This window comes from Pipistrellus hanaki (genome assembly GCF_964339955.1).
Source record: "Pipistrellus hanaki genome assembly, chromosome: 8".
In the NCBI taxonomy this organism is placed as follows: domain Eukaryota; kingdom Metazoa; phylum Chordata; class Mammalia; order Chiroptera; family Vespertilionidae; genus Pipistrellus; species Pipistrellus hanaki.
Window position 1 is genome coordinate 60,017,625 of NC_140510.1, and position 24,725 is coordinate 60,042,349.

The following is a 24,725-nucleotide window of genomic DNA, read 5'->3' on the forward strand; positions in this document are numbered from 1 at the left end:
GGGGATTGAGCATGCAACCTGGGCATGTGCCCCGACACCCACATTTTTAATATCTCTGTATTATGTTTGGTCCTTTTGAGACATAAGTCTCTCTGGTATAAAAGATATACTAGCCCTGGCTGGTTTGGTTCAGTGGATAGAGCATTGGCCCACAGATTGAAAGGTCCCAGGTTCGATTCTAGTCGAGGGCACATATCTCTGGCCCTGGTTAGGCTGCATGCAGAAGGCAACCAATGAATGTGTCTCTCACATTGGTGTCTCTCCTATCTCTCTCCCTCGCTTCCACTTTATAAAAAAAAAAATCAATAGAAAAATAGGGTCTGTGAAGATTAACAAAACAAAACAAACAAATAAAAAGAAATGCTAGACTAAGGTTAGGTCTGAAAATCTGTGGATGGAAAAAAAAGTGGTCTATGGAAAGTGCCCTCACAGTGTCCTCTGATCATGAATTCCTAAGTGGGCAGGTCACTTCTCTACTAAGAGGCTTATCTTTTTGTTTTGTTTTACTTTTCTGAGAGGGAGGAGAGGGAAGGGAGATAAACGTGGATGGGCCGTGAGAGGCTCACCTTCACCCTCAGCCGCTCCCCATGCTGGTTCCCTGCGAGGACACACCTGCTGTGGCTTTAAGAGACTCTGTGTTTCCTGCCTCAGACATCAGGGGAGGCAGGGTCAGGTGTGTGTGTGTGTGTGTGTGTGTGTGTGTGTGTGTGTGTGTTTGTTTTCCTTTTACCTCCCCCAAAAGAGGAGATGAGAGAGGAAAGGGGAGAAGATGAAAGGGAGTGACCCAGAATGGGAAGAGGGAAGTCAGGCGGAGGACCCTGAGTGAGAGGGAGGCTGACATGGGATGAGTGTGGGCGTGGGCACTGTGTGTGTGTGTGTGTGTGTGTGTGTGTGTGTGTGTGTGTGTATGTGTGGCTATGCAAGCACGGCCTTTCTCTCCATGCGGTGTGTGTATTCTGTTTGTACACTTGTGATGATAAGGTTGGGACGATCCTCACCAGAGTTGCTGGAACCATACTTTGTTCTCTTCCTCACTTCAAATTATGCTTCCTTGAAATCTCAAGCAAAACTCAAAGAATGGGGTGAGTGCCCAGGGAGGCCAGGTGGGGTAGTCATCACTAGGACAATCCAGCTTTTTGTGGGCAGAGAGCAGCCCAGCTTGAGGCCATGCCTGCCCCCAGGTGTGGCTTCTCTTCACAGGACAGAGCTGTGATTCAGGGCAGTGGGAGGAGCCAGGGTAAGCTGGCTTTTGGTCCCATAGTTCCCTGGAGGGAGGAGTATTCCTGTAACCTCCCTGAGAGCAATTGGAGGCCACACTCGCCTAGTCTTGGCTGCCCTGGCCGCAAAACAAGTGGACAGGGCGGCCTCTCTCCAGCTACACACTCAGGTGTCTTCCCTGCAGTATCTTTGTTATACTTTAGGCCAAACTTTCCCCCCCCCCCCCTTTTTTGTTTTAAAATGTGATAGTTGCTGAGGCTGAAACCCCTGGCTCCTGGAGGGACATTGGCCCAGAGGAGAGGGACCATCTGACCTGACAATTCCTGCCTCCCTCACACCAGCTTCTGGATCCTAGTTCCGTTGTGCTGGCAGTGGGGACACTAGGCCACCAGTCTCTGGACCAAGGTGGAAGGGCCCTGGGTTGCTGCTGGCCCAGATACAAATACTTTGGAGTCTTTGTCCCTCTGTAACTGTCTCCCCAGATCTGTCTCAACTTTGTACTGTTGATGCATTTCTGAGTCTGGGATCTACACCTTTGTTTATAATAAATTCAGACATTTGGGAAAAAAGTCAATTTGTCAATTTTCATAAGAAAAGCTTTTTGGATTTTATAGCCTTTTACATTTTGAAACTATAGAGAAATTTGATGAGAACTGACATTTTAACAATATTAAACTTCAACCTAATCCCAATCCTATGCTCCCAATCCTATAATCTAGCTGTCTTTTTGCCATGTCCTTACTACTCCTTAATATATTAAGCCAATTATTTATATATTTTATTTTGTTTTTATTGTCATATTCATTGTCTTCTCTCAAAAATATATAAGCTATAAGCATAAGGATCGTATCAGTTTTGCTCTTTGATTTTTTTGGGCGGGGGAGTAGTTGATCCACATAAGGCAATAATCAATATTTATTGGTTAGATGCCTGTAAGTACAAAAGTTTTTGTTGAGGCAAAATATAACCATAACAACATAACACTGATAAACTAAACCTGAAAACAGTTTGATGATTCATTCAGCTAAATAGTTGAGTAAGTTATGGTAAATTCATATTGCTGGATTCATAATTATTTAGTTCTAGTATTTAAATGGAAAGGTATAGTTTTATTGATGAATGAAAACATAAATTTCATATTAATATGTTACTATTTCATTTTTATACAAATCAAAGTAATAAAAGTCTTTTATTTGTGTGTAAACTTTGGAGCAAATGTTGGGAAAGGGATACAATGTTATACCCAGGCTGTTAACATTGGCTTAGTTCAGAGTGTCAGGAATTAACCCCAGTCCCTTCAGTTCCTTGTTTTATCATTTTTGGTAACATCAGAGAAAATATGAAAAAATAGAGCCAAAGTAAGACTTTAGAACAACTATATTTAATACCCCTATAGCTTATAAAGCAACATTGTTTCTGTAAAACAACTGGTTGGGAAATTTAGAAATTTAAAAGTTGATTTTCTAATTAAAAAATAAAGGTAGGAAAAAAAGAATAAAATTTTTAGGAATAAATTTAACAAATGGAACACAAATCTTTGTTGTTAATCTTCCTCCAAGTATAGTTTTCCATCCATTTTTAGAGAGAGTGAAAGGGAGGGTTGGGACAGAGAAACATTAATGTGAGAGAAACACATGCAATGGTTCCACCCATACTCCAACCAGGGCAGGGCATGCACCCCATCTGGGCTGGGGATTTGAGTCTGCAACAAAAGTATGTGCTCTTGCTCAGAATCGCACTCAGGAGCAGTCATCCTGGGCTGATGCTTTATCTACTGAGCCAAATTGGCTAGGGCTGGACCACAAATCTAAAATGGTGATAACATCAAAACATTACTAAGAAAATTTAAAGAAATAAAATTTCATAAATAAATGAAAACATTCCATGTTCATGGATTGGAAGACCCAACATATTTAAGATGGCAATTTCCTCTAATTGATTTGTAGATTCAATATAGTTATCAAAATCGTAGCAGGCATTATTGCAGAAATTATGAAGCTGATCCCAAATTTTATGTGGAAATGTGAATAGCCAAAACAATTTTGAGGAATCAAGTTGGAGGAATTATACTCTCTGATTTCAACAGTTATTATAAAGCTACAGTAATTGATATGGTAATAATACTGGCAGAAAAAATAAATGGATCACTAATACAGAATTGAGAGTGAAGAAATAAACTATGTTATTGGTCAATAGATTTTCAATAAAAAATGCCAAGACAATTCAATGAGGAAAAGATAGTCTTTCAACAAATGGTGATACAATATTTGGATATCTATAGCAAAAATAATAATTTATACCTTTACTTCACAGAATATATCACAATCAACTCAAGATAGATTGTAGACATAAACGTAAGAGTAGGGTCAGTATACTGGCATGTATCTATGTGGTCACAAGGTACTGTGTTTGCTATAATGCTCTGTTTTTACAGTTTTGAAATTCTTAGTGATTTGTTGCCTGTCTGTTTGTTGTCAAACCCAAGAAATTATTGCCAAGAACAATGCCAAAAAGTTTCACAGATTCAGACTAAACTAGAGAACATTATGCTAAGTGACACAAAACAGTCACAGAAGAATTAATACTACATGATTCCACTTACATGAGGTATCCAAAACAATCAAAGATAAAAGAATAGTAGTGTCCAGGAGTGAGAGAGTGGGAGATGGGAAATTGTTTATCAGTGGGTATAAAGATTCATTTATGAAAGATGAATATGTTTTAGAGATCTACTATAAAATGGTATCTAACTGAAACCGTTGGCCTGTGGATAGAGCATTGGCCTGCAGACTGAAAGGTCCTGGGTTCGATTCCGGTCAAGGGCATGTACCCTGGTTGCGGGCACCTCCTCAGAAGGGGGTGTGCAAGAGACAACTGATCGATGTTTCTCTCTCATTGATGTTTCTAACTCTCTATCCCTCTCTGTAAAAAATCAATAAAATATATTTTAAAAAATAAATAAAATGGTACCTATAGTTAACAAACATAAAAAAGTTTTTGGAGATGATGAATATATTTATTACCTTGGGTGTGATGATGGTATCATAAATGTATGGATATGTCCAAATTCATGAAGATGTATACATTAATGTGCATAATTTTTGTATTTAAATAGTGCAATAAATCTTTAGAAAACAGCAATTACATGTTTTACATGATGTTACGAGGAAACTAGAAAGAGGCAAGCCAATTTGTGTTTCTGAATTATGAAAGGATTCAGGAATCAGAGGCACCATTACTTCAGAAGACAAGTAGGGAGGTGAAAAGCAAAACTGGCATATTGAAGCTCACAAGTAATCTAGAGGCATCCATTCATTAACATAGCCTTAATCAGATGTTCAAGTCTCATTTCTAAATGCAGCTAGACACCCAGTGGATGCCTGATGGGATCTTTGGGAACAAATAATGGGGCATGAACTGGAGAAAAATGAACTCTTAAAAGAACCTTGGAAGAAACAGATGAATTAAAAACATTATCATCCTCAGTAATAGAGAGAAAATATTAAATTTATTTAAAAAGAGCATGATATAACCATGGCCAGCATGGCTCAGTTAGTTGAGCATCATCCTATGCACCAAGAGATCATTTATTTGATTACCAGTAAAAATGCATGTCTGGATTGCAGGATCGATCTTCATCAGGGGGTGTGGTGTGCAGGAGGCAGTCTATTGATGGTTTTCTCTCATCATTATTCTCTCTCTTTCACTCTCTCTCTTCCTTCCTTTCTCTCTCTAAAACAATGAAAACACACACACACACACACACACACACGAGATTGTATAAAAGAAACCAAGATAAACACCTAAACTGCTGCCTCACACAAAAATTTCGAAACTACAATACTACTAAAGGACAAAACAGACATCATCTAGAACCACAGGAAGGCTGGCTGAGTTTCCTACAACTAGAAGGAAAGAGAAAAGCACACTGAGGCTCAGAGGAGCTGCAGGAGGTAGAGGTACATGGAAAGGACTGGCAACTGAGTGCATGGCTGGCTTTCTCAAGTGGGAGGGAGGAAAAAGTTTCCGACTGAGCTGAACTTCAGTTCCGGGCAAGACTCTGGGGACCCAGACTCATATGAGGTGAAACTGGACTCTCAGGAAAAAAAAAAAAAAAAAAAAAAAAAAAAAGAACACTGAAACTCAGAGGAACTGCAGAAGGCAGAGTTATTGAGAAGCACATGTGCGGAGAGGGCGAGAAACTCAGTATGAGGCTGGCTTTTTCAAGTGGGAGGGAGACAAAAGCTCCTAACTGCACTGAAATCCAGTTCCGGGTGAAACTCTTGGGACCCAGACTCATTTGCGGAGAAATTGGACTGTCTGGCAGTGGGAGGAATTCGAGGGCAGCTTTTTCTTAGAGGTGCTTGCAGCTATTACCATGGGACACTGAGACACATGGGCCTAGTAGGGAAGGGCTGACAGGAAACCAATGCTGTCTACTCTGCCCTGAGACTCTGCCCCATCCAAGCTGAGCACAGAGGCTTTTGCAAGTCTTATCTCATAAGGGTGTCTCCAGCACAGAAGTTCTCCCAGAGTAGACACAGCTGATCCTCGCAGCCAATTGGCCTGGAGGTCAATTCCTCCCAATGATATCAACAACAATCAAGGCTTAACTACAACAGCCCACAAAGGTGTGCACCAGGAATGTCCACCTCAGGTAACTGGGGAGGCTGAGCCACTAGACCCTATAGGACACTAGCACACAAAGCCACTCTATCAACTCAGCCAAAATGCAGAGACAAAGAAACATACCACAAATGACAGATATGGAGGAAATCAAACTACTGGATATAGAGTTCAAAACCATGGTTATAAAGTTTTTCAAAAATTTTCTAGAAAATGCCGATAAATTTAGTGAGACCCTTGAGGATATGAAAAAGGACCAACTAGAAATTAAACATACACTGACTGAAATAAAAAATATTATACAGAGATCTAACAGCAGGCTAGAGGATCCCAAGATTCAAGTCAAAGATTAGAAATACAAAGAAAAAAACAATAACACTCAACTGGAAAGGCAAAAAGAAAAGAAAATCCAAAAATATGAAGATAATGTAAGGAGCCTCTGGGACAACTTCAAATGTACCAACATCAGAATTATGGGGGTCCAAGAAGAAGAGAGAGAGAGCAATATACTAAAAACCTATTTAAAGAAATAATGACAGAAAACTTTCCCCACCTGATGAAAGAAATAGACTTACAAGTATAGGAAGTGCACAGAACCCCCCAAAAAAGGAATCCAAAGAGGACCACACCAAGGCACATCATGATTAAAATTCCAAGGGCAAAAGACAAAGAGAGAATATTAAAAGCAGCAAGAGAAAAACAGTTAGTTACCTACAAGGGCGCACCCATACGACTGTCAGCTGATTTCTTAACAGAAACTATGCAGGCCAGATGGGAGTGGCAAGAAATATTCAAAGTGATGAATAGCAAGAACCTACAACCAAGATTACTCTATCCAGCAAAGTTATCATTCAAAATTGAAGGTCATATAAAGAGCTTAACAGATAAGAAAAGCTAAAGGAGTTCATCACCACCAAACCAGTACTATATGAAATGCTGAAAGGCATTCTTTAAGAAGAGGAAGAAGAAAAAATTAAAGATAAAAATTATGACAAATACATATCTATCAACAAGTGAATCTAAAAATCAAGGGAATAAAAAAAAGTCTGATGAACAGAATAAACTGGTGAATATAATAGAATCAGGGGCATAGAAAGGAAGTGGACTGATAATTCTTGCGGCGGGGGGGGCGGAAAGGGTGTGGGGGGTGCAGGAAGAGACTGGACAAAAATCTTACACCTATGGATGAGGACAGTGAGGGGGAGTAAGAGCAGAGGATGCAGTGGGAACCAGGTGGAGGGGAGCTATGGGGGGAAAAAAGAGGAACACCTGTAATAATCTGAACAATAAAGATTTATTAAATTAAAAAAATAATAAAAGTAATAAAAGAGAGAGATTGTATATAGAAACTACAAACATCAATCAGAAAGGATATATGCACCCCTATGTTCATAACAGCACAATTCACCATAGCTAAGATTTGGAAATAGCCTAAATGCCCATCAGCAAATGAGTGGATTAGAAAAGTGTACATCTACACAATGGAATACTATGTTGCTATAAAAAAGAAAGAATTCTTACCATTTGCAGCAGCATGGATACATCTGGAGAGCATTATATTAATTGAAATAAGCCAGGCAATGAAAGCAAAATACCATATGATCTTCCTCATTTATGGAAAATAAAGAACATTATAACCTGATGAACAAAAAGATAGATACAGAGGCTGCAAAGCATCAAACAGACTGTCAAATTACAGCGGGAAGGCTGGGAAGTATTAGGGTAGGGGGTGGGGAAAGTGATCAACAAAGTACTTATATGCATGCATATAAGCACAATCAATGGACTCAAGACACTAGGGGGGTGGGATGAGGGCATGTGACAGGTGGTAAGGGAACCTGGGGGAAGGTCACTGGGAAAAAAAGGAGATATATGTACTACTATATGCAATAATTTAAAAAAATAAATAAGTAAACAAATAAATAAATAAAATGAAAAAAAGAGATTGTACAAAAAAGAAGAAACAAAAAAAGAGCTGTTAGAAATTAAAAATATGGTAAAAAAGAAAAAGTTATCAAAGACTGCCAAGAAAACACAAAAACAGAAAGCTTGAGGATCAACCTAGGAGACCTAATATCTAACTACCAGGAATTCCAAAAAGATAAAAGAGAGAGGCAGAAGGGAAGAAATTATTGAATAAATATTAAAGGTAAAATTATGTGAATTGAAATGAATCAGTTTCCATTTGAAATAGCTCTAAAGTATCCATAACAATGACTAAAACCAACCTTCTCACCAGAGCAAATTATCATGAAATCAAGTGATTAAAGAACCAGAAAGTCTCAGAGTCAAAGCAAGTAACATACAAAGAAAGAATCAGAATCAGAATGGCAGCAGAGTTCTCATTAGCAGTACTGTAAACTGCAAGACAATAGATTGAATTCATTTCTGGAATACTAGGCCTTTTTCCTTACCAAATTTTCATACAAGTGTGAGGTCAAAAATAATCATTAAAAATAATCCATGAATGATGTTAAAATATAAGCCTACCTTCTATGATATTATTCAGGAGCCTATGGATAATGTGCTAATCAAAATGAGGGAGTAAAATAAGAAAGTGGAATACATATAATCCAAAAAACAGGATGCAACCTGAGAAAGATCAAGCTTCAGAAGGTCAGCCCTGGTGGCCTAAAGCAATCAGAAGTAATTAGAGCAGGAGAATAAAGGGTTTCCTTACTTAGAAAATAAACAGAACTGATCAATTATCTAATGTGTCTCATCATATTGAGAAGAGTTTTATAGTTCTGTAGAGTGTTTGGGAAGAATTAGTAATGAGGATATACAAAATCCAAGTACATGTGTGAGTGTGTGTGTGTGTGTACATTCTTATAAAAGACACAGGAGGATAACATTGGCAAATTGGAGTACATACAGTTTTTTAAATGTAATTTTTGAGTAACGTGTAAGGTGACTAGATGTCCTGCTTTTGGCGGGACAGTTTCTATTTTTAAAATTTGTCCCGCGTCCAGCGATTTTTGGAAAGAATCTTTCCAAAAATCGGGACTGTTTTAAAACTTCGTGGGATGCAGGACAAATTGTTAAAAATCAGGAATGTCCTGCCAAAAGCAGGACGTCTGGTCACCTTAGTAAAGTGGAAAAGTAAAACTAGACTAAAGATTAACTATCTATCTATCTATCTATCTATCTATCTATCTATCTATCTATCTAAAAGGCTAAGTTACTGACCATCTATCCATCTGACCACCTGACTGACCGCCTGGTACATATGATGCTCACTGGCAATTTGAAAATAAATGTTGACTCGTGCATGCTCGATATTTGTCCCCATCTAACACTGGTCTCCCATTTAAATGAGTTCAAAGACAGTTTCCCATGATGCCAGATTTGCAATGACTGTTAATAAATCACAAAGACAAACTCTAGACAGAGTAGGAATATTCATACCTGAACCCCTTTTTGGACATAATCAGTTATATGTTGCTTTCTCTCGAATTCAAAAAGTGTGTGATGTTAATGTTAAAAATATTAAAATTCATCACAAGGGAGATTAGTCAAGCATCCTTAAAGTGTTTTTACTCTTAATATGGTATACAGGGAGATATTAGAATAAAGTTAATCAATTTATCAGTCTTTGTTTTTACCAATGTTGTTTTTATATCATGTTTTATATTTCAAGTCTTTGTTGTTCTATCCTGTCATTATTATTTATTTATTAATCAATTTATATATTATTTTCATATACATTTTACTTATTTTTTTTCATCTCTGACACTTATATTATAGAGAAAGAGTGCATAGTGATATTAAAATATTTCTTCTAATTAATTTCCTTTCAATGTGCATGAGTCCATGCATTGGGCCACTAGTAAAATAATAACTATGTCTGGTGATAGTTGCATACTGAAAATATCAGTGGGGACAATTCGTAAATTATATGATTGTCTAACCACTATCCAGTACACCTGAAACTAATATATAGTAATATTGAATATATATTATAATTTGAAATTTAAAAAAGTTGTAATTTAAAAAACAAATGAACAAAAAAGTCTGTAATTTAGTTAACACTGAGGTACCAATGTTGGCTTTTCAGTTTTGAAAATTATACCATAATAGTGTAAACGGTAACACCACAGAAAATGAAACTAGGTATGCAGTATACAGAAAGTTCTGTAGTAACTTTACATCTTTAATGTACATATAAAATTATTCCAAAACAATAATTTATTTAAAAAATGTTTGCAAGTGACAATAGCAGAAAAAGTAGAAAACAGGATGAGAAACACCTCAAACATTGAAAATATCAGATGCCAACTACAAAACTTTAATTCGTGCAAGTTTCCATATTAAAAAAGAAAACCCACAGCAAACATTATCCATAATGTACAATGAGAAAGGCTTTCCCTTTGGGATTGGGCTTAAGGTACAGATGATTTCTATTATTACTTGTATTAACCATAATACTGGAAGTCCTGGCTAACAGAGGCAAGAAAAAGAAATAATAAGTGTACTAGTAAGGATCAGATTTGTAGAAACAAAACTGTCATTATAAGCATATTATACAAATTAATATGTATATATTTCTCCAACATCATTAGAATTAAAAAGAATTTGGCAAAATTTTAATTTACTTTTATATAGTAATAACAAACAGCTAGAAAGCTCATTTTAAAATGTGTAGATTTAGTAACCTAAATATATCAAGTAGTTATAATAAAATCTACCAGAAGGAAAAAAATATAAATTTTATCAGAAAATATTTTTAATTAACAGTATATATATATACGCACATATATATATATGCCATATTAATGAGATAGAATACACAATATTATACAGATGACAATTCTCTTTTAATCAATCCATAGAATCATTACAATCCTAAAAAAAATCCGAACAAGATTTAGACATGCTGATTTGGAGATGCAAAGGGTCATGACACTTTGAAGAAGGGAAGAAAATGGGGAGATGTATTTTACTGTCAAGAGTTCATATGGAGCTATGACAGTTGGTGAGGGACAAAGAGAGACTCTTGTGGGCCAATGGCAGAGAAGAGAGAGAACAGAACAGTCTCTGCTTATGTGGCCCCTGGGTAATGAAAAGCAGAGAGAGGGGAAAAGGATGGTTAATCCAGATGAGGACAGTTCAAACTGGGGAAGAGGGGAGAGCTGCCTAAGCCAAGCACGACTGAAATGGGCTGTAAAACCAGGGCAGGCACATGAGAAAGAGAGTGTAGCAATACAAGTGTGGTGATTGGGGAGTAGGGTATTCAGGGATGGCTGGAGGTGAAGAGGACATAGAGGGGATAAATGGTGATGGAAAATAAACAGACGAATAAATGAATAAATGAATAAATAAATAAAGAAAGAAATCTATACAGATAAAAACCCAGTGGCCATAACGCCTTAATGGCCAAAGACAGGCATGGCTGGACGGGGCCACGTAATTTAGTGTGCTGGGCTTCTGGTAAATAAATAAATAGAAAGAAAGTGAAGCAACACAGGCACCAAACTGACAGTGTCAATCTGGAGGAATAACCCAGAGGGTGAGGAAGACATCCCCAAAGCACTTAATATCACTAAATAAAGTGATATTAAAATATCACTAAATAAAGCAACTGTGCACCAATGGGTTTACAGTCAAGTTTGCATAAAGTTAAAAAATAAAATTAGTTCTGTGACCATTAAAAAATAGAGCTTGTAGAGTTATTGAGGGAAATTAAGACACTCCCTCAAAAAAATACAACCAACTTAAAAACATATCCTATTTAATAAAATGGTAATATGCAAATTGATCGAACAGTGGAATGACTGGTTGCTATGACATGCACTGACCACCAGGGGGAAGATGCTCAATGCAGGAGCTGACCCCTGGTAGTCAGTCCACTCCCACAGGGGGAGTGCCTCTAAGCCAGGGGTCTTCAAACTTTTTAAAGTGGGGGCCAGATCACGGTCCCTCAGAGAGCTGGAGGGCCGGACTATATGAACTACTAATCCCTACTGTAACACCTTGGCTGCGCTCACTGCCCAAAAAACCTGGCGGGCAGGATCAGACTCCCCTGGGGGCTGCATGTGGCCCGTGGGCCGTAGTTTGAAGACCCCTGCTCTAAGCCATAAGCCAAGCCCATGGCTGGTGAGTGCAGTGGTGATGACGGGAGTCTCTCCTGCCTGTGCGGCAGTCCTAAGGAATGCAGGGTCCTGAGGGCTCCAGACTGTGAAAGGGTGTAGTCTGGGCTGAGGGACCCCTTCTTCCACCCCTCCCAAGGTGCACAATGTTGAGCACTAGGCCTCTAGTTACCGTATTTTTCGGACCATAAGACGCACCGGGCCATAAGACGCACCAGTTTTTAGAGAAGGGAAATGAAGAAAAAAAGATTCTGAAACAAATAGTGTCCTAAAATATTTTATGTGCATTAAAACCCAACATCACAGTCATAAACACATGTAATCAACCCTGTAAAGTAAACAGCAGCATTTAGAACCATTTTAGAGCCGGGCAAGCACACAGAGACCACACAGAACCGGGCAAGTAAAAAAACTTTTTTTTTAAAGTATATGTGTAGGCTATATTTGGACCATAAGACGCAGGGACTTTCCCCCCCCCCACTTCTGGGGGAAAAAAGTGCATCTTATGGTCTGAAAAATATGGTAGATATAACAAGAGGCCAAAAAACCCCAAAAAGCTAAAAATTAAATAACTCCTATAGAAGAAAGGTTTGAGACAACAGAAAGTAAAGAAAGATAATATTTATTAGAGACAGATAAAGCTGTGAAGGCTCAAGTTGCACCAATGGAAGAATAGTTTTGTTCCAAAGTTATATAAGAATACATTTTTGAAGATAGTAGAGAAGAAACTTTCACTGAAGTAAAGGTAGAGTTGACTCTGCCATCTTAAGAACATGAGAACTATGGTTGAAGATGGTGTGCATGGAATTCACCAGTAACTTTCAGCATCACTTCTATTTATTCATAACTAGTGGCCCTGTGCACGAATCCGTGTGCCAGTAGCTTTCTGTGGGGCCTGGCTGCTCAGCACCTGCTACCGAGAGGCTGCCTAAGGCCCAGAGGCCCACCCATGGCTGGGTGCAGAGCGCTTGTCTTGTAGCCATGGTGATGAAGCAAGCATTCCTCCAGTCTGCTCATGCTCTCAGCAGCAAAACCCCCTTTCCTACCTCCCCAGGACTGGGGGACTCTGGTGGGGCTATGGGCACTGCCACCTTTGTGATGGAGTGACAGTTAATTTGCATATTACCCTTTTATTAGATAGGATAACCAGGGTGTATTTATCTTATAAAAAACAATATTATAAGTCTTCAAATTTCAAGCTTTATAAGTAGAAGTCATCATAAACAAAATTAAAGAAAAGGGAAGTAAATTTATAACTTTCATAATATTTAACAAACCCTCCCTTATCATCAAAGAAAGGACAATCTCTTCAACTAATAGCATTGGCAATAAATAAGCCATCAACTCACCTAAGAGACTATTTAAATGACCAATAGACACAAAATACCTCCACCTCCCATGTAATCAGAAAATTCAAATTAACTAAAGTATCTGTGAAAATGGGTGTTGGGAGATGATTCATCTCATTCACTATTGCTGGCAGAATATATTGATTCAGTTCCTTAGTAAGGCAGCTTGGCAGAATATGTAAATACATAAGTATTAGTATTCTTTGCCTCAAAAATTTGATTTTTTGATTAGTGACACAAGACAAATTCATATATCTATAATAATAAAAGGGTAATATGCTAATTAGACCAGACATCATTCTGGACATCATTCCAGATGTCCTTCCAGACAAAGCCAGGGTCCGAGGGAAGCCCATGTTCCAGGTGCCAGAAACCTGTGCTGGCAGGGCATCCAGGTGAAGGAAGGCCTACTCTTGCATGAATTTTGTGCATTGGGCCTCTAGTGTATATACATAAAAAAAAAAAAAAAATACATAATTGTTGTTATCACAGCTTGTTGAAATGACCTAAGTATCTGTCAATGGAAGAGAATGCTATAAAAATTATGGCATATTACTGTGGAAAACAGTATGGAGTTTCCTAAAAAAATTAAAAATGGGACTCCCATTTGACCAGTAACCAGACTTCTTAGGAATATAGCTTAAGAAATAGGAAACACCAATCAGAAAGGACATATGAACCCCTTTGTTCATAGAAGCACAATTTACAATAGCTAAGATTTGGTAACAGCCTAAGTGTCTATCAGCAGATAGGTGGATTAAAAAACTCTGGTGCATCTATACAATGGAATACTATGCTGCTGTAAAAAAGAAAGAATTCTTATTACTCAAAATAGCATGGATGGAACTGGAGAGCCTTATGCTAAGGGAATTAAGCCAATTGGAGAAAGATAAATATCACATGATTTCACTGATATGTGGAAATCATGAACAACATAAACTGATGAACAAAAATAGCTCCAGAGACAGAGAAGCGTCAAACAGACTGTCAAACCTCAGAGGGAAGGCAGGGGAGGGAGGCTGGACATAAGAGATCAATTAAACGACTTGTTGCATGCATATAAGCATGACCAATGGACATAGACAGTAGGGGGATAAGGACATGTGTGTAGGTGGCTGGGGAGAGGTTAATGGGGGAAAAAGGAGACGTATGTAATACTATATGTAATACTTTAAACAATAAATAATTTTTGAAAATTAAACAATAAAACTTCTTTAAAAAATTTAGGGCATAATGATTCCATGGAGTAGTATGCAGCTTTAAAAAAGAATGGAGGAGATCTGCATGTTCATTCATGTGAAAAAATCTTTAATATTTTCACTACTAAAATAACAATGCAAAATAGCATATATAATATAATCTTCTTTGTTAAAAACAAAACACAAATTATGTATTTAGGAGAATCAGCTATATGTGTAAACACAGAAAAAGAAACGTGGAATTCTGTGTCCACAACACTCAAAAGACCGGGACTGACAGCTTTAGGCAGGAGGCAAGTGAAAGGGACTTTCCCCTAAACACACATGTCATTTGAAATTTTACGAGCAGGAATGTAAAATGTAATTATTTTCTATTAAAAAAGGTTAAACATATTAAATAATGTTATTTCTGACCCTTACTAGAGAAAAAGACAGAATTTCTGGCCTTACAGAGCTGAAACTGAAAGTACAGAGGAAAATACTCAGCCTGTACTAGCCTTTCATGTCTTGGCCCTTTCTTTTTCTTTTACTCCCTTAGCTCAAGATCCCTGAAGGGAGAGTCCAGAGCCCCAGCCAGAGATGGGAATAAGCTTGGCACTGACCTGTCCTTAGCTCAGGTATGAGACCAAAGCACCCAGAATTTTATATTTTCTGAAGTACTCTGTTTGAAAAAACCTGAAGGCAGAGGGGTTTCAAGGGAAACGAGAAGGTTCAGAGGTCATGGGGAAATAACAAATTGCATCAGAAAGGACAGCAGAGTCCAGATGGCCTATAGTTGAGCAGTAGCTGTAAGACAGAGTCCTGTGGGTTGTGGCAGCTGCACTCACACCAGTGTCTGTTTCTCTGCAGTTTAAAGATCTGATTCTTCACTAGTATTCCTACATTTCATTACATTGCACAAGAGTAGTCTTGTAAAGCAGGATGAAGTTAAGATTTAGACGACTGTCTAATGACACACGCTAAAGCAGCAGCACAACTTGAGAAAAAGTTAAAGGAAGGGAGACAGAGACTGACCTGGTGCTGAGGTCTGTGCTCTCACTGGCCATTGTCTTATCCTGGGCCCTTTCTGGGCCTGGAGCCCTCCTGTGTCCCCAGCCTGCGTCTAGTGTGGCTGCCCAGCTCTGAGCAGGAAGTGTGCACAATCAATCACCCTGGGAGAGCTCCTCCCAAATGGGGAAATTAAAGTGAAACTAACTTTCTGAGTGTTTTCAGACATGTCTCACTCCTTCTGCAGCTCCATAGTAGTTCTCAGCCATCAGGACATGTGGCAGCAGGAATGGAGGACAAAAAGAACAGTCTGGACTAGGAGGCAAGGGTAGGAAGCCCAAGGGGAGGGGGAGGGCCAGTCCCCAGGAGTTTTCTAGTTTGAGCAAGGACTCTAAGAACATGAAAATAGCCCAGCTACGGCTCCTGGAAACCTGGAGAGCAGGAGAGGCAGCGACTGAAAAGGGACAAGGGGCAGATAAAACAACCAGGGGATAGGCTTCCTTAGCTTCACCAGGAGCAGCTTTCATTCAGACCACACTAGTGGACTGAGTCTCTGATCTGGGAGACTCTGTGGGGACAGGGTTTGCTTTGGAGAGGAGACAGAGTCCTGGACCCGAGAATTTAGGGGCAGGAGGAATCGGAGGCAACAGTATCAGTAGCCACTGGCGCAGAGGATGAAGACCTGGCACCTCTGTGGATGCAGAAATGAAGAGGAGGAATCCCTGGGACCCAAGTGGGAGCACTCAGGCCCCACACCAATATCCCCTTCTGGGAGGTGGCCCATCAGTCAGCAGGACTCCTGCCCCCTTGCCCTCCCTTCTTCCTGTGGAGACTCTGAGGCTGGGAATTCTATGAAGGTGGGTCTGCCCCTTGGTGCATCTTCCTGGGCTCATCCTGCTGGAGGGATCAGGGCTCTGTGCTCCTCTGAGCTCCAGTGCACCAGGACAGCGGTCTGGGGTGTGGGGCATGTGTGTGGTTGATTGGAGCAGCCTTTGGGCCATGTGAATAAGCCCATTTATGGGGTTCAGATTGAGGAATTATTTTTTGACATACATCCAAACCATGTCCCCAGCTTTTATGAGGAAGAAAGCTGGTATTTTGATCCTCATCTACATCACTCTTTTGCCTGTTAGTTGGTTTGTAATTCAGGTGGAAAGACATGCATTTTGGGGTAGTGGGGGTGGGCATGAACACCTTGAAAGGAGTCTAGCACATGGGTATATGTCTTGCTCCTTGAGTTCTTGTCCACTTGTGCCATAGATGGGTAAAGAGTTGGGGAGTCATAGCCCTGGCAATTGCATGGTTGTATAGACTAGTTGGCACTTGATGGCAATATTTGAGCTTTTAGGGACTGGGATTCTATGGAGCCCCCTTAGTAGAATCTTAGTGACTGGGTTTAGTGAGGGAACAGCTGTGGACTCCTGAATCTCTGTACACAGCTGGTAAGAATCCAGATGGGGAGAGTGGTCTTTTCTAGGAACTCATCAGCACCACTACCCACACAGGCCTTTGATACTGCCGGTGACCCAGCAGCCACTACAGCTATGATCCTTTTGCCCTACCCACAGACCTGTGGACCCTGGGACCTCCATTTCCAAATGGGCACTGCTCCAGCAGCAGTAAATGCAACTTTCCCCCTCCCCAGCAGCATAACTCCAGATACCACATTTGTGTGTTTCCAGTGCCCAGGCATCCAGGGCACACCACTCCATAGGCAGTGCCTGAGAGGCACTGGGAGCCTTTGCTGGGTGTTATTTTGTACAAAGGTGTGTTGCCCCGCAGTAGAAATTCTGAATTCCCTCTTCCTGAATAACTGCCCACAGACACCCCAGCTGTGTAGTAACTTCAATGCCAGAGCTCCTCAGAGTGCCTCAGAGCTCTGCACTGGCAAATGCACCACAACAGTCACACCTTTCCAATGGGCAGGCACCCTGAGCCCATCTATCCACAGGGCGATAGTAAGAGCTGCTGTGAGTCCTTGCTGGGTGTTATCTTAGACAAAGAGGGACACACTCCTCTGGGCAATAGAAATTCTGATTCCACTCAAGTTACCTCAACCTGGGCTCTCCCAGCTAGTCCCATGGATCAACCGATGGACCTGTATGCATGCATATATACATAACCAATGGACACAAGACACTGAGGGGTGAAGGCATGTATGGGTGTGGGGTGGGGTTAGCAAAAGTGGATATGGACACATGTAATACCTTATTCAATAAAAAAGTAAAAATAAAACAAGGAAAAAATAATTTGTCTCCTTGGGGGATTGTCTTCACCTTCCTCCACCACCAGGGCTCTCTGCCTCCTAGAGGATCTGAACCTCAATGTCTTAGCCTCATCTAACTCTTATTTACTCAGATGCCCAACGGCTTGACTCAAAAATCAGGTTGATCTTTTACAGGGTTCATTACGTTTAATCCTGGGAATCTTGGTGGGATCTTGCTGCCTTCACTGGGACCAGGCATTTCCACATCAGGCTTGCCTCATAAGAAAAAAGCAAGGCTGTAGGTGTCAATTCTGCTCTCAGGAAGGGGGATGGAATATTTCTTGGGAGTTACCTCGACCTGGGCTCTCCCAGCGAGTCCTGGAATATTAGCTGGGCTGGGCATCACAAGAAGCTGGGGTGTACCAGAGAAGGAAGCCATTGAATCAGCAGTGAAATCCCACTCCTAATATTTCTGCAAGTTCGCTCTTCACCCATTACTAGTAATGGTGACCCTTGCATACCTCATGGGCCACCAGTGGGCTACGGACCACCAGTTGACGACCACTGCTCCAAAGGTTTCTTTAAACCAGTGGTCCCCAAGCTTTTGGACCTCACAGATCACCAGTTGGTGAATGTACTGAATCTTAGGATAGTCAAGTGATGCATATGTAGCAAGAAAAGTCGTGTACTTAGCTCATTCTGATTATCTCCACTCGGTACACAGGAGATGCCCATTGGGCAGTGGCCTTTGCTACTTTTGGCTTGTAAGTGGGTGCTTCTGTTGAGTGGAGGACCCATGGGTGGGGCCTCAGAGTTCCTGAACAGAACAGAAACAGTGGAGTTGGCCCCTGCAGCTTCGTGAAGACTCAGTGGTTGTGAGAAAGGAGTGGGATGTCATAAGGAGGCTCCATCATGGGAAAAGGAAAGTGTCCCTGCATGGAGAGACTCAGTGGGATACACTTGGAGAAAGATGCACACAGGACTTCTGCCTAAATTAATGATTTCAGAATAGCGATTCTTACTGATTTCAATAAATTTGTTCCCTATCACTTAACAAGTTTTATTTATTTATTTAGATGTAAAAATATATTTTTATTGATTTCAGAGAAGAAGAGAAAGGGAGATAGAAACACCAATGATGAGAACCATTGATTGGCTGCCTACTGTACCCCCCAACTAGGAAATGAGCCCCCAACCCAGGCATGCACCCTGACCAGGAATTGCTAGTTGACTGGTTTCTTTTTATAGTTTCTCTGTTTGGTTAAACTTCTCATTTGGTTTATTTATTTATTTATTTATTTATTTATTTATTTATTTATTTATTTTTTAGTTGTCTGTCTATGGGTTCTTATAGTTCACTGAACTTCTTTAAGAGGATTATTCTAAATTTTTTCTCAGGCAACATATATCACAATTTCTTTAAGGGTAGTTATTAGAATTTATTAGTGTTTGTTTTTGTTTGTTTGTTTGTTTGTTTTTGTAGTGCAATGTTTTCCCGTATATTCATGATCCTTGATTCTTGTGTTGGTATCAGTGCATATAAGTACGCAATCTCCTCTCACAGAATTTACAGGTTCACTTCACCAGGAAAATGCCTTCATCAGTCAGCTAGGGTTGGAATACCATACAGGAATAGCTGGTAGCATCCATGGGAAGACGGGGCATGTCATCAGGGTCTCAGTTGGGAAGGCTAGTGACTGTGCTCTGAGGTTGGTGTTTGGATGATGGCTGAGCTCTGTGGTTTGGTGGATTTGCAGGTTGAGCTCCCTGATCAGGCACAACTGCTGGCTGTACTCTGTGGCTTGTTGGGTGCACTTGCTGAGCCTTGCTATCACCTGTTGTTGACTGAGGTTTCAGGCTGTGTTTTGTGGTATGGTAGTGCCATTAGTTGGACTCTGTTATTTTTCAGGGTTACAGGCTGGGCTCTGCAATAGCTCCTTGTTGGGTAGAGTTTCAAGCTGTGTTCCCTAGCCGGATGGTGTCTCTGGCTAGACTTAATGCTCAGTTGGGGCTACTGTAAGGGCTTCACACCTATACTGGGCCTTAGATTGTGACCTGAGATTTGGTGATGCCAATGGTTGCTCCCTGAAGTTGGGTTGTTACAGGGTGGGCTTCACAATAAGTTAACTTTCTGGCTGTTCTCTGATGTTGGACATGGTTATTGCCCAAATTTTCAAATTAGAGGGGCCTCCAGTGGCATACTGCATTGGATGGGGATAGAGACTGTTCCATGTTGGGCAGAATCACCTCCAGGCTCCCTCATTGGGTGGAACTACAGACTATGCTTCATGATTGGGCTTACTGCTAAACTGCCTGAATGGGTGAGGGGCTAGGCTAATTAGTCAATTGGATAGGGCCATTCACACTACAGATAGAGTTACAGATCTGTTTCTATGGATCACCTGAACCATAGGCTTGTTATCATGGCTATCTGGGTTTTCTGGGCTAACTTTCTAAAGGAGAAGGACTATGCCGAAACTGCTTTTGCTCAGTGGATAGAGCGTCAGCCTGCGGACTGAAGGGTTCCAAGTTCGATTCATGGCAAAGAGCAGGTACCTTGGTTGCGGGCACATACCAAGTGTTGGGTGTGCAGGAGGCAGCTGATCGATGCTTCTCTCTCATTGATGTTTCTAACTCTCTATCTCTCTCCCTTACTCTCTGTAAAAAAAACACAAAACACCAATAAAATATATTTAAAATAAATAAATAAATAAATAAATAAATAAATAAATAAATAAAGGAGCAGGACTGGCTGGCCAGCAATGGTCAGTGGTTGTGTGTAGGAGTGAATACTGGAAAAACTATATTATATCATAATATAAAGTAGGGATGGGGATGCCTATTTCAACCACCTGATCATCAATATGTAATCTCTTTTGATGACCTATTGTTGCCCATTACACAAATGACTCATCTTGCTGTGACAGGTAGTACATGTTGACCAGAACTGAAGTTCTGTTGGAGTAAACTATGTCTTCAGCTAGCAGGCTTATCTAGATTATCCCTCACTCGGTCATGCTGAGAGAACTCTGCATAATTTTATTTTAGGCATATGGGGGGGGGGGGAGAGGATAAGGAAGTGATCTATCTTCCAACAGGGACAGGGATCTCTTTTGTAGGACAGTGGGTTCAGAAAAATCTACAGTTCAGAGTTTTCAGATGCATATACTTAAAAAGCCCCATTCTGAGTTTCAGGGCTTGATACTTTCTTTATCAGTAATTGGGCACATGAGGCCAACATGAGCTTAGAATTCAGTCTTCTCTGAAGTTCTGTTGTTCTTTCTTTCTTCTTCTTTTTTTGATATATAATCCTCCCCCAAGCACATGCTTAGACAGAGGAAGGGGGATAAAGAGACAGAGGGAAATATAGATATGAGATAGAAACATCTATCAGTTGCCTCTCGTACCCGTCCTAACCCAGGACTGAACACACAATCCAGGTATGTGCCATGAGGCAAACCTTTCTCCGCACAGGAGGATGCTCAACCAACTGAGACACTCTGGCTCGGCAGAAGTCCATCATTCTTAAAATTAGGACTTGCACCAGGCCTTCCATATTGTGTACCTTCCAGATGCAGGTGGTTGATAATATATATATATCAGCTTGTCATATACTCTTTTTGACATTTTAAATGAGCTTAGAAATAGCCACCTAGCCAGGCTCGTGTGGCTCTAGTTGATCATGGAGCCATGGTTCAATTCATGTTCCAGGCATATGCCTGTGTTATAGGCTCAATCCCCAGTAGCAGGTAGTCAATCTATGATTCTCTGATCATTGATGTTTCTATGTCTCTTTCCCTCTCCTTTCTTCTCTCTGAAACTAATAAAGGCATATGTAAAATAGTTTTTAAAAAAGAAATTGCCATCTGCTCACACAGTTCTTATAGTTATTATTTCTTTGTAAATGTTAGACAATTGCCTCAATACCTTTTCCCTATATCTCATTTATACAGGTGAATGTGTTCTGCAACTGCACTGTTTTAGTACCTCATGGACTATCAAAATTCCCCCTCTTGCCAGCTGGCTAGACAGTGATCCAGCTCAGAGCTCCAAGCTTAGGTCTGGCTTGCTAGATCATAATGTGAAGTTGGGTTCCCTGAAAGCAAAGCCTAAGACAAAGTCTCTTTAGTCATTGATTTATTGTGAGAATTTTCTCAGGAGGAGGAGGGATAAGGGAAGCAGGACACTGTGCTGGAAAATGCAAAGCATGGATGTGGTCATAGTTGGAGACTAGCTCAGCTATGGGGAGCACATGAACACGAATCACTCAACATGGTTGGTTCAAACTTGGTGCTGTGTACCAACTCCCATCACAAAGAGATTTAACCTTTGAGTCAATCTGTCTCCATTTGGCCCTTAGTGATACACTGGAGAGAGATGGCATAAGCAGCTAATGCCGATAGCAGCTGGGGGATGAGAAATTTGTCTGAAGGCAGGATTTTCCATGGTATCAACAGCATCCACTACCAGGGAACTCTTCTGATTCTTTACTGAATAGAAAAGACTTTTTTGAAATTCTTCTTGAATTTCTCTTGTGTTAGAATTGAGTCATTGTGCTGGGGAAAAAACACACACACACACACAAACAAAAATAATGACAACATCGTTGTTATTAGACAATGTGCAATGGAAAATGATCAGAACTCTTATTTTAAACACCTAAGTTACATTAAGTAGGTTAAGTTTAAAAACTCAAGCAGCTAAGCCGGGCCAGTATGGCTCTGTGGTTGAGCGCCCAGCTATGAACCATGAGGTCATGGTTTATTTCTGGTCAGGGCACATGCCAGGGTTGTGGGCTTTATCCCCAGTGTGAGGCATGAATGAAGGAGCTGATCAATGATTCTTTCTCATCATAGATGTTTCTATCTCTCTCTCCCTCCCCGTTTCTCTTTGAAATCAATAAAAATATATTTAAAAACAAAAACAAAACAAAACAAAAAATAAAACACAAGAAAACAAAAATCTTAAGCATCTCAGAGTATCTTTTATTTCCTAAGAACATGATTAAGCCTTGTGGTCTAGGCAGAAATGGGAAATCATAACTACACGGATGATTCTTAGTCATTGGCTATGTTTCATTTCTTTTAGTGAAAATTAGAAAAGTAATCTAAGGCCTTAGTGATAATCAAATATTACAGATGTATAATCAATGATCTTCCTTTTACATTGTCAATTCTATTTCCTTTTGGTGATATATTATATGGTTGATTTACATGCAAAGAAATCTGGAGTTTGGGGCCTCTGAGAGGTGTGATTGAGTATATTTGGGGCTGAGATAAGGATAACATGACTTCAGGAAGCAATTTTCTCCTTAGGTTTGGAACAGGAAGGGCACCAGTGTTCTCAATGGGCACCTGTCACCTTTGAGGAGAGGAATGGGCTCTCAGGGGCCTGGAGTCTGGTTGCAGGGACATCTCCTTATTCAATGTTGCTCTCTCTGGTGAGCTTAAATCCTCAAATAAGAAACCCAATCACTCCCTGAATCCTTGCTTGTATAGGCTTGTCATTGGATGAGGGAAACTCTAAAATCTATCAGGACCAGAAAATACAGGCAGGGTGACTCAACGTGTAGAAAATGAAATGGACATAGGGAAAGCCACTTACCTTAGGATCCTGAAAGATGTTGTTCATGCCAAGCATAAACCCCTTCACTCTGGTAAAAAATCCTCCATTTAGTTTATTCTTGATTTCATCCAATGTCCTAAGTGTCTCTAGGCATTGAGTAGCCTTTTGAACCTGATGAAAAATATGTCAATAGGAGGATTACTGACAAAATTCAATGTGTACATTCTGTGGATTTTCATTAAATCTAGAGGAAATACAAGGTAAATGGGAAGGCTGGTCACATGCTCTCCCACCCATGGGCTTCATATCACAGATCCCACAGTGACCATGTCAAGGTGGGGTAACATTACAGAAGCTTGTAATCATGGTTTGTTGTTACTCACATAATGTTCATCTGGAATATTCTGAAAAATGTTTTTCTCTAAATGACAATAGAGCTTTAGGAGGGGGTACACACATTTCTGCAAAAGAAGGAGATTGTGAATGAAAAGCAGCTTGGCGAGAATGAGCCCATATGCATGCCCAGACAGATGCATGATCACAGTAGACTCCTGGAAGTTTTCCCAAACAGGGATTGCTTTTTGACAATAATGTAATATTTGACGTTTTTTTTTCTTTTCTTATTTTTCTTTCTGCAAACAGGCTCTGGTAAATTTTCAGAGTGGTTGAGACATGATCAGAAGAGCAGGCACCCTTTGCAACCCTTGCCCTCACCCCTGACTGTTTGACTTCTCATGTGAGTAGAAAGGAGATGTTTTGAATCAAATTCAACTCACCGACTTCTCTTTGGGCCCCATCGGTCTCGCTATGATCTCAGCATAGCTGGCATGTTGTGGATTTCCTGAAGACACTTCTATTTTGCAGAAGGTACATAGCCAATCGTTGCTAAGATTTCAGATATAAGTGAGCAAGGTAAGCCTAGAAACACCTCAGTCCCCACAGCTGCCACAACTCTCCTTTCAGGAATGGCTGATGAGCACAGCCAGGGAATCAAGGGTCACCTCCCAGAATCTCCAGTGCTCTCATGTGATGACTTTGGTCCCTGGAGTTAACAGAAGGGGTCTATTGGGTGGAATATGGTATCTGGGTGAGTGATGAGCTCACCTTTCACTTTCTGAGAAGCTGGGAGAACAAGGTCCACCAAGCCTGAGTGCCAGAGAGCGGGCCTTGTGTCTCTATTAGTCTGCTGAGAACATGGCAAATTGAGGACAAATGTCCCTGTTTGCTGCCTTTTCTGAATAAGCACAGAACACAAATAACTGGCACTTTCACTCCTGTGTACAGGAGTCCAAGGTGGGAAAGTTCTGGAAAGGACAGTAGTGGTATGTAGACAAAGGACCCAGCCACCTGTTTCAACCTGCCAGGGGAGAGAAGGGAATATTACCCTCCTGTTGACAGTATCTTTAAACAGCTCCCACATCATATATAGTTGGACACCATACCTCTGACCCTGCTCTTTCCCCATCAGGACACAAAAAGAAACTTT

At 40.4% G+C, this 24,725-nt stretch overlaps 2 protein-coding genes across 18 annotated transcripts in view; both read right to left on the bottom strand.

Annotated features, from left to right (window-relative positions):
- LOC311626422 (nuclear autoantigen Sp-100-like) overlaps positions 1 to 15,639 on the bottom strand; it is a 65,638-nt gene extending 49,999 nt beyond the window's left edge. For 13 of the 17 annotated variants that reach the window (XM_084891787.1, XM_084891796.1, XM_084891794.1 and 10 more), the window contains exon 1: positions 15,496 to 15,638. In XM_084891787.1, coding sequence (XP_084747913.1) covers positions 15,496 to 15,527 — 32 coding nt within the window. In that variant the 5' untranslated portion in view covers positions 15,528 to 15,638. Of the gene's footprint in view, positions 1 to 15,495 lie in introns of all 17 variants that reach the window. The other 4 variants (XM_084891782.1, XM_084891792.1, XM_084891788.1 and 1 more) reach the window with 3 other exon arrangements.
- Positions 15,640 to 21,794: 6,155 nt separating this feature from the next.
- LOC311626443 (nuclear body protein SP140-like protein) overlaps positions 21,795 to 24,725 on the bottom strand; it is a 56,346-nt gene continuing 53,415 nt past the window's right edge. The window contains exons 10-13 of the mRNA XM_084891840.1: positions 24,016 to 24,124; positions 23,623 to 23,700; positions 23,279 to 23,410; positions 21,795 to 22,230 (exon numbers count right to left, since the gene is read on the bottom strand). Coding sequence (XP_084747966.1) covers positions 22,162 to 22,230; positions 23,279 to 23,410; positions 23,623 to 23,700; positions 24,016 to 24,124 — 388 coding nt within the window. The 3' untranslated portion in view covers positions 21,795 to 22,161. The remainder of the gene's footprint in view (positions 22,231 to 23,278; positions 23,411 to 23,622; positions 23,701 to 24,015; positions 24,125 to 24,725) is intronic.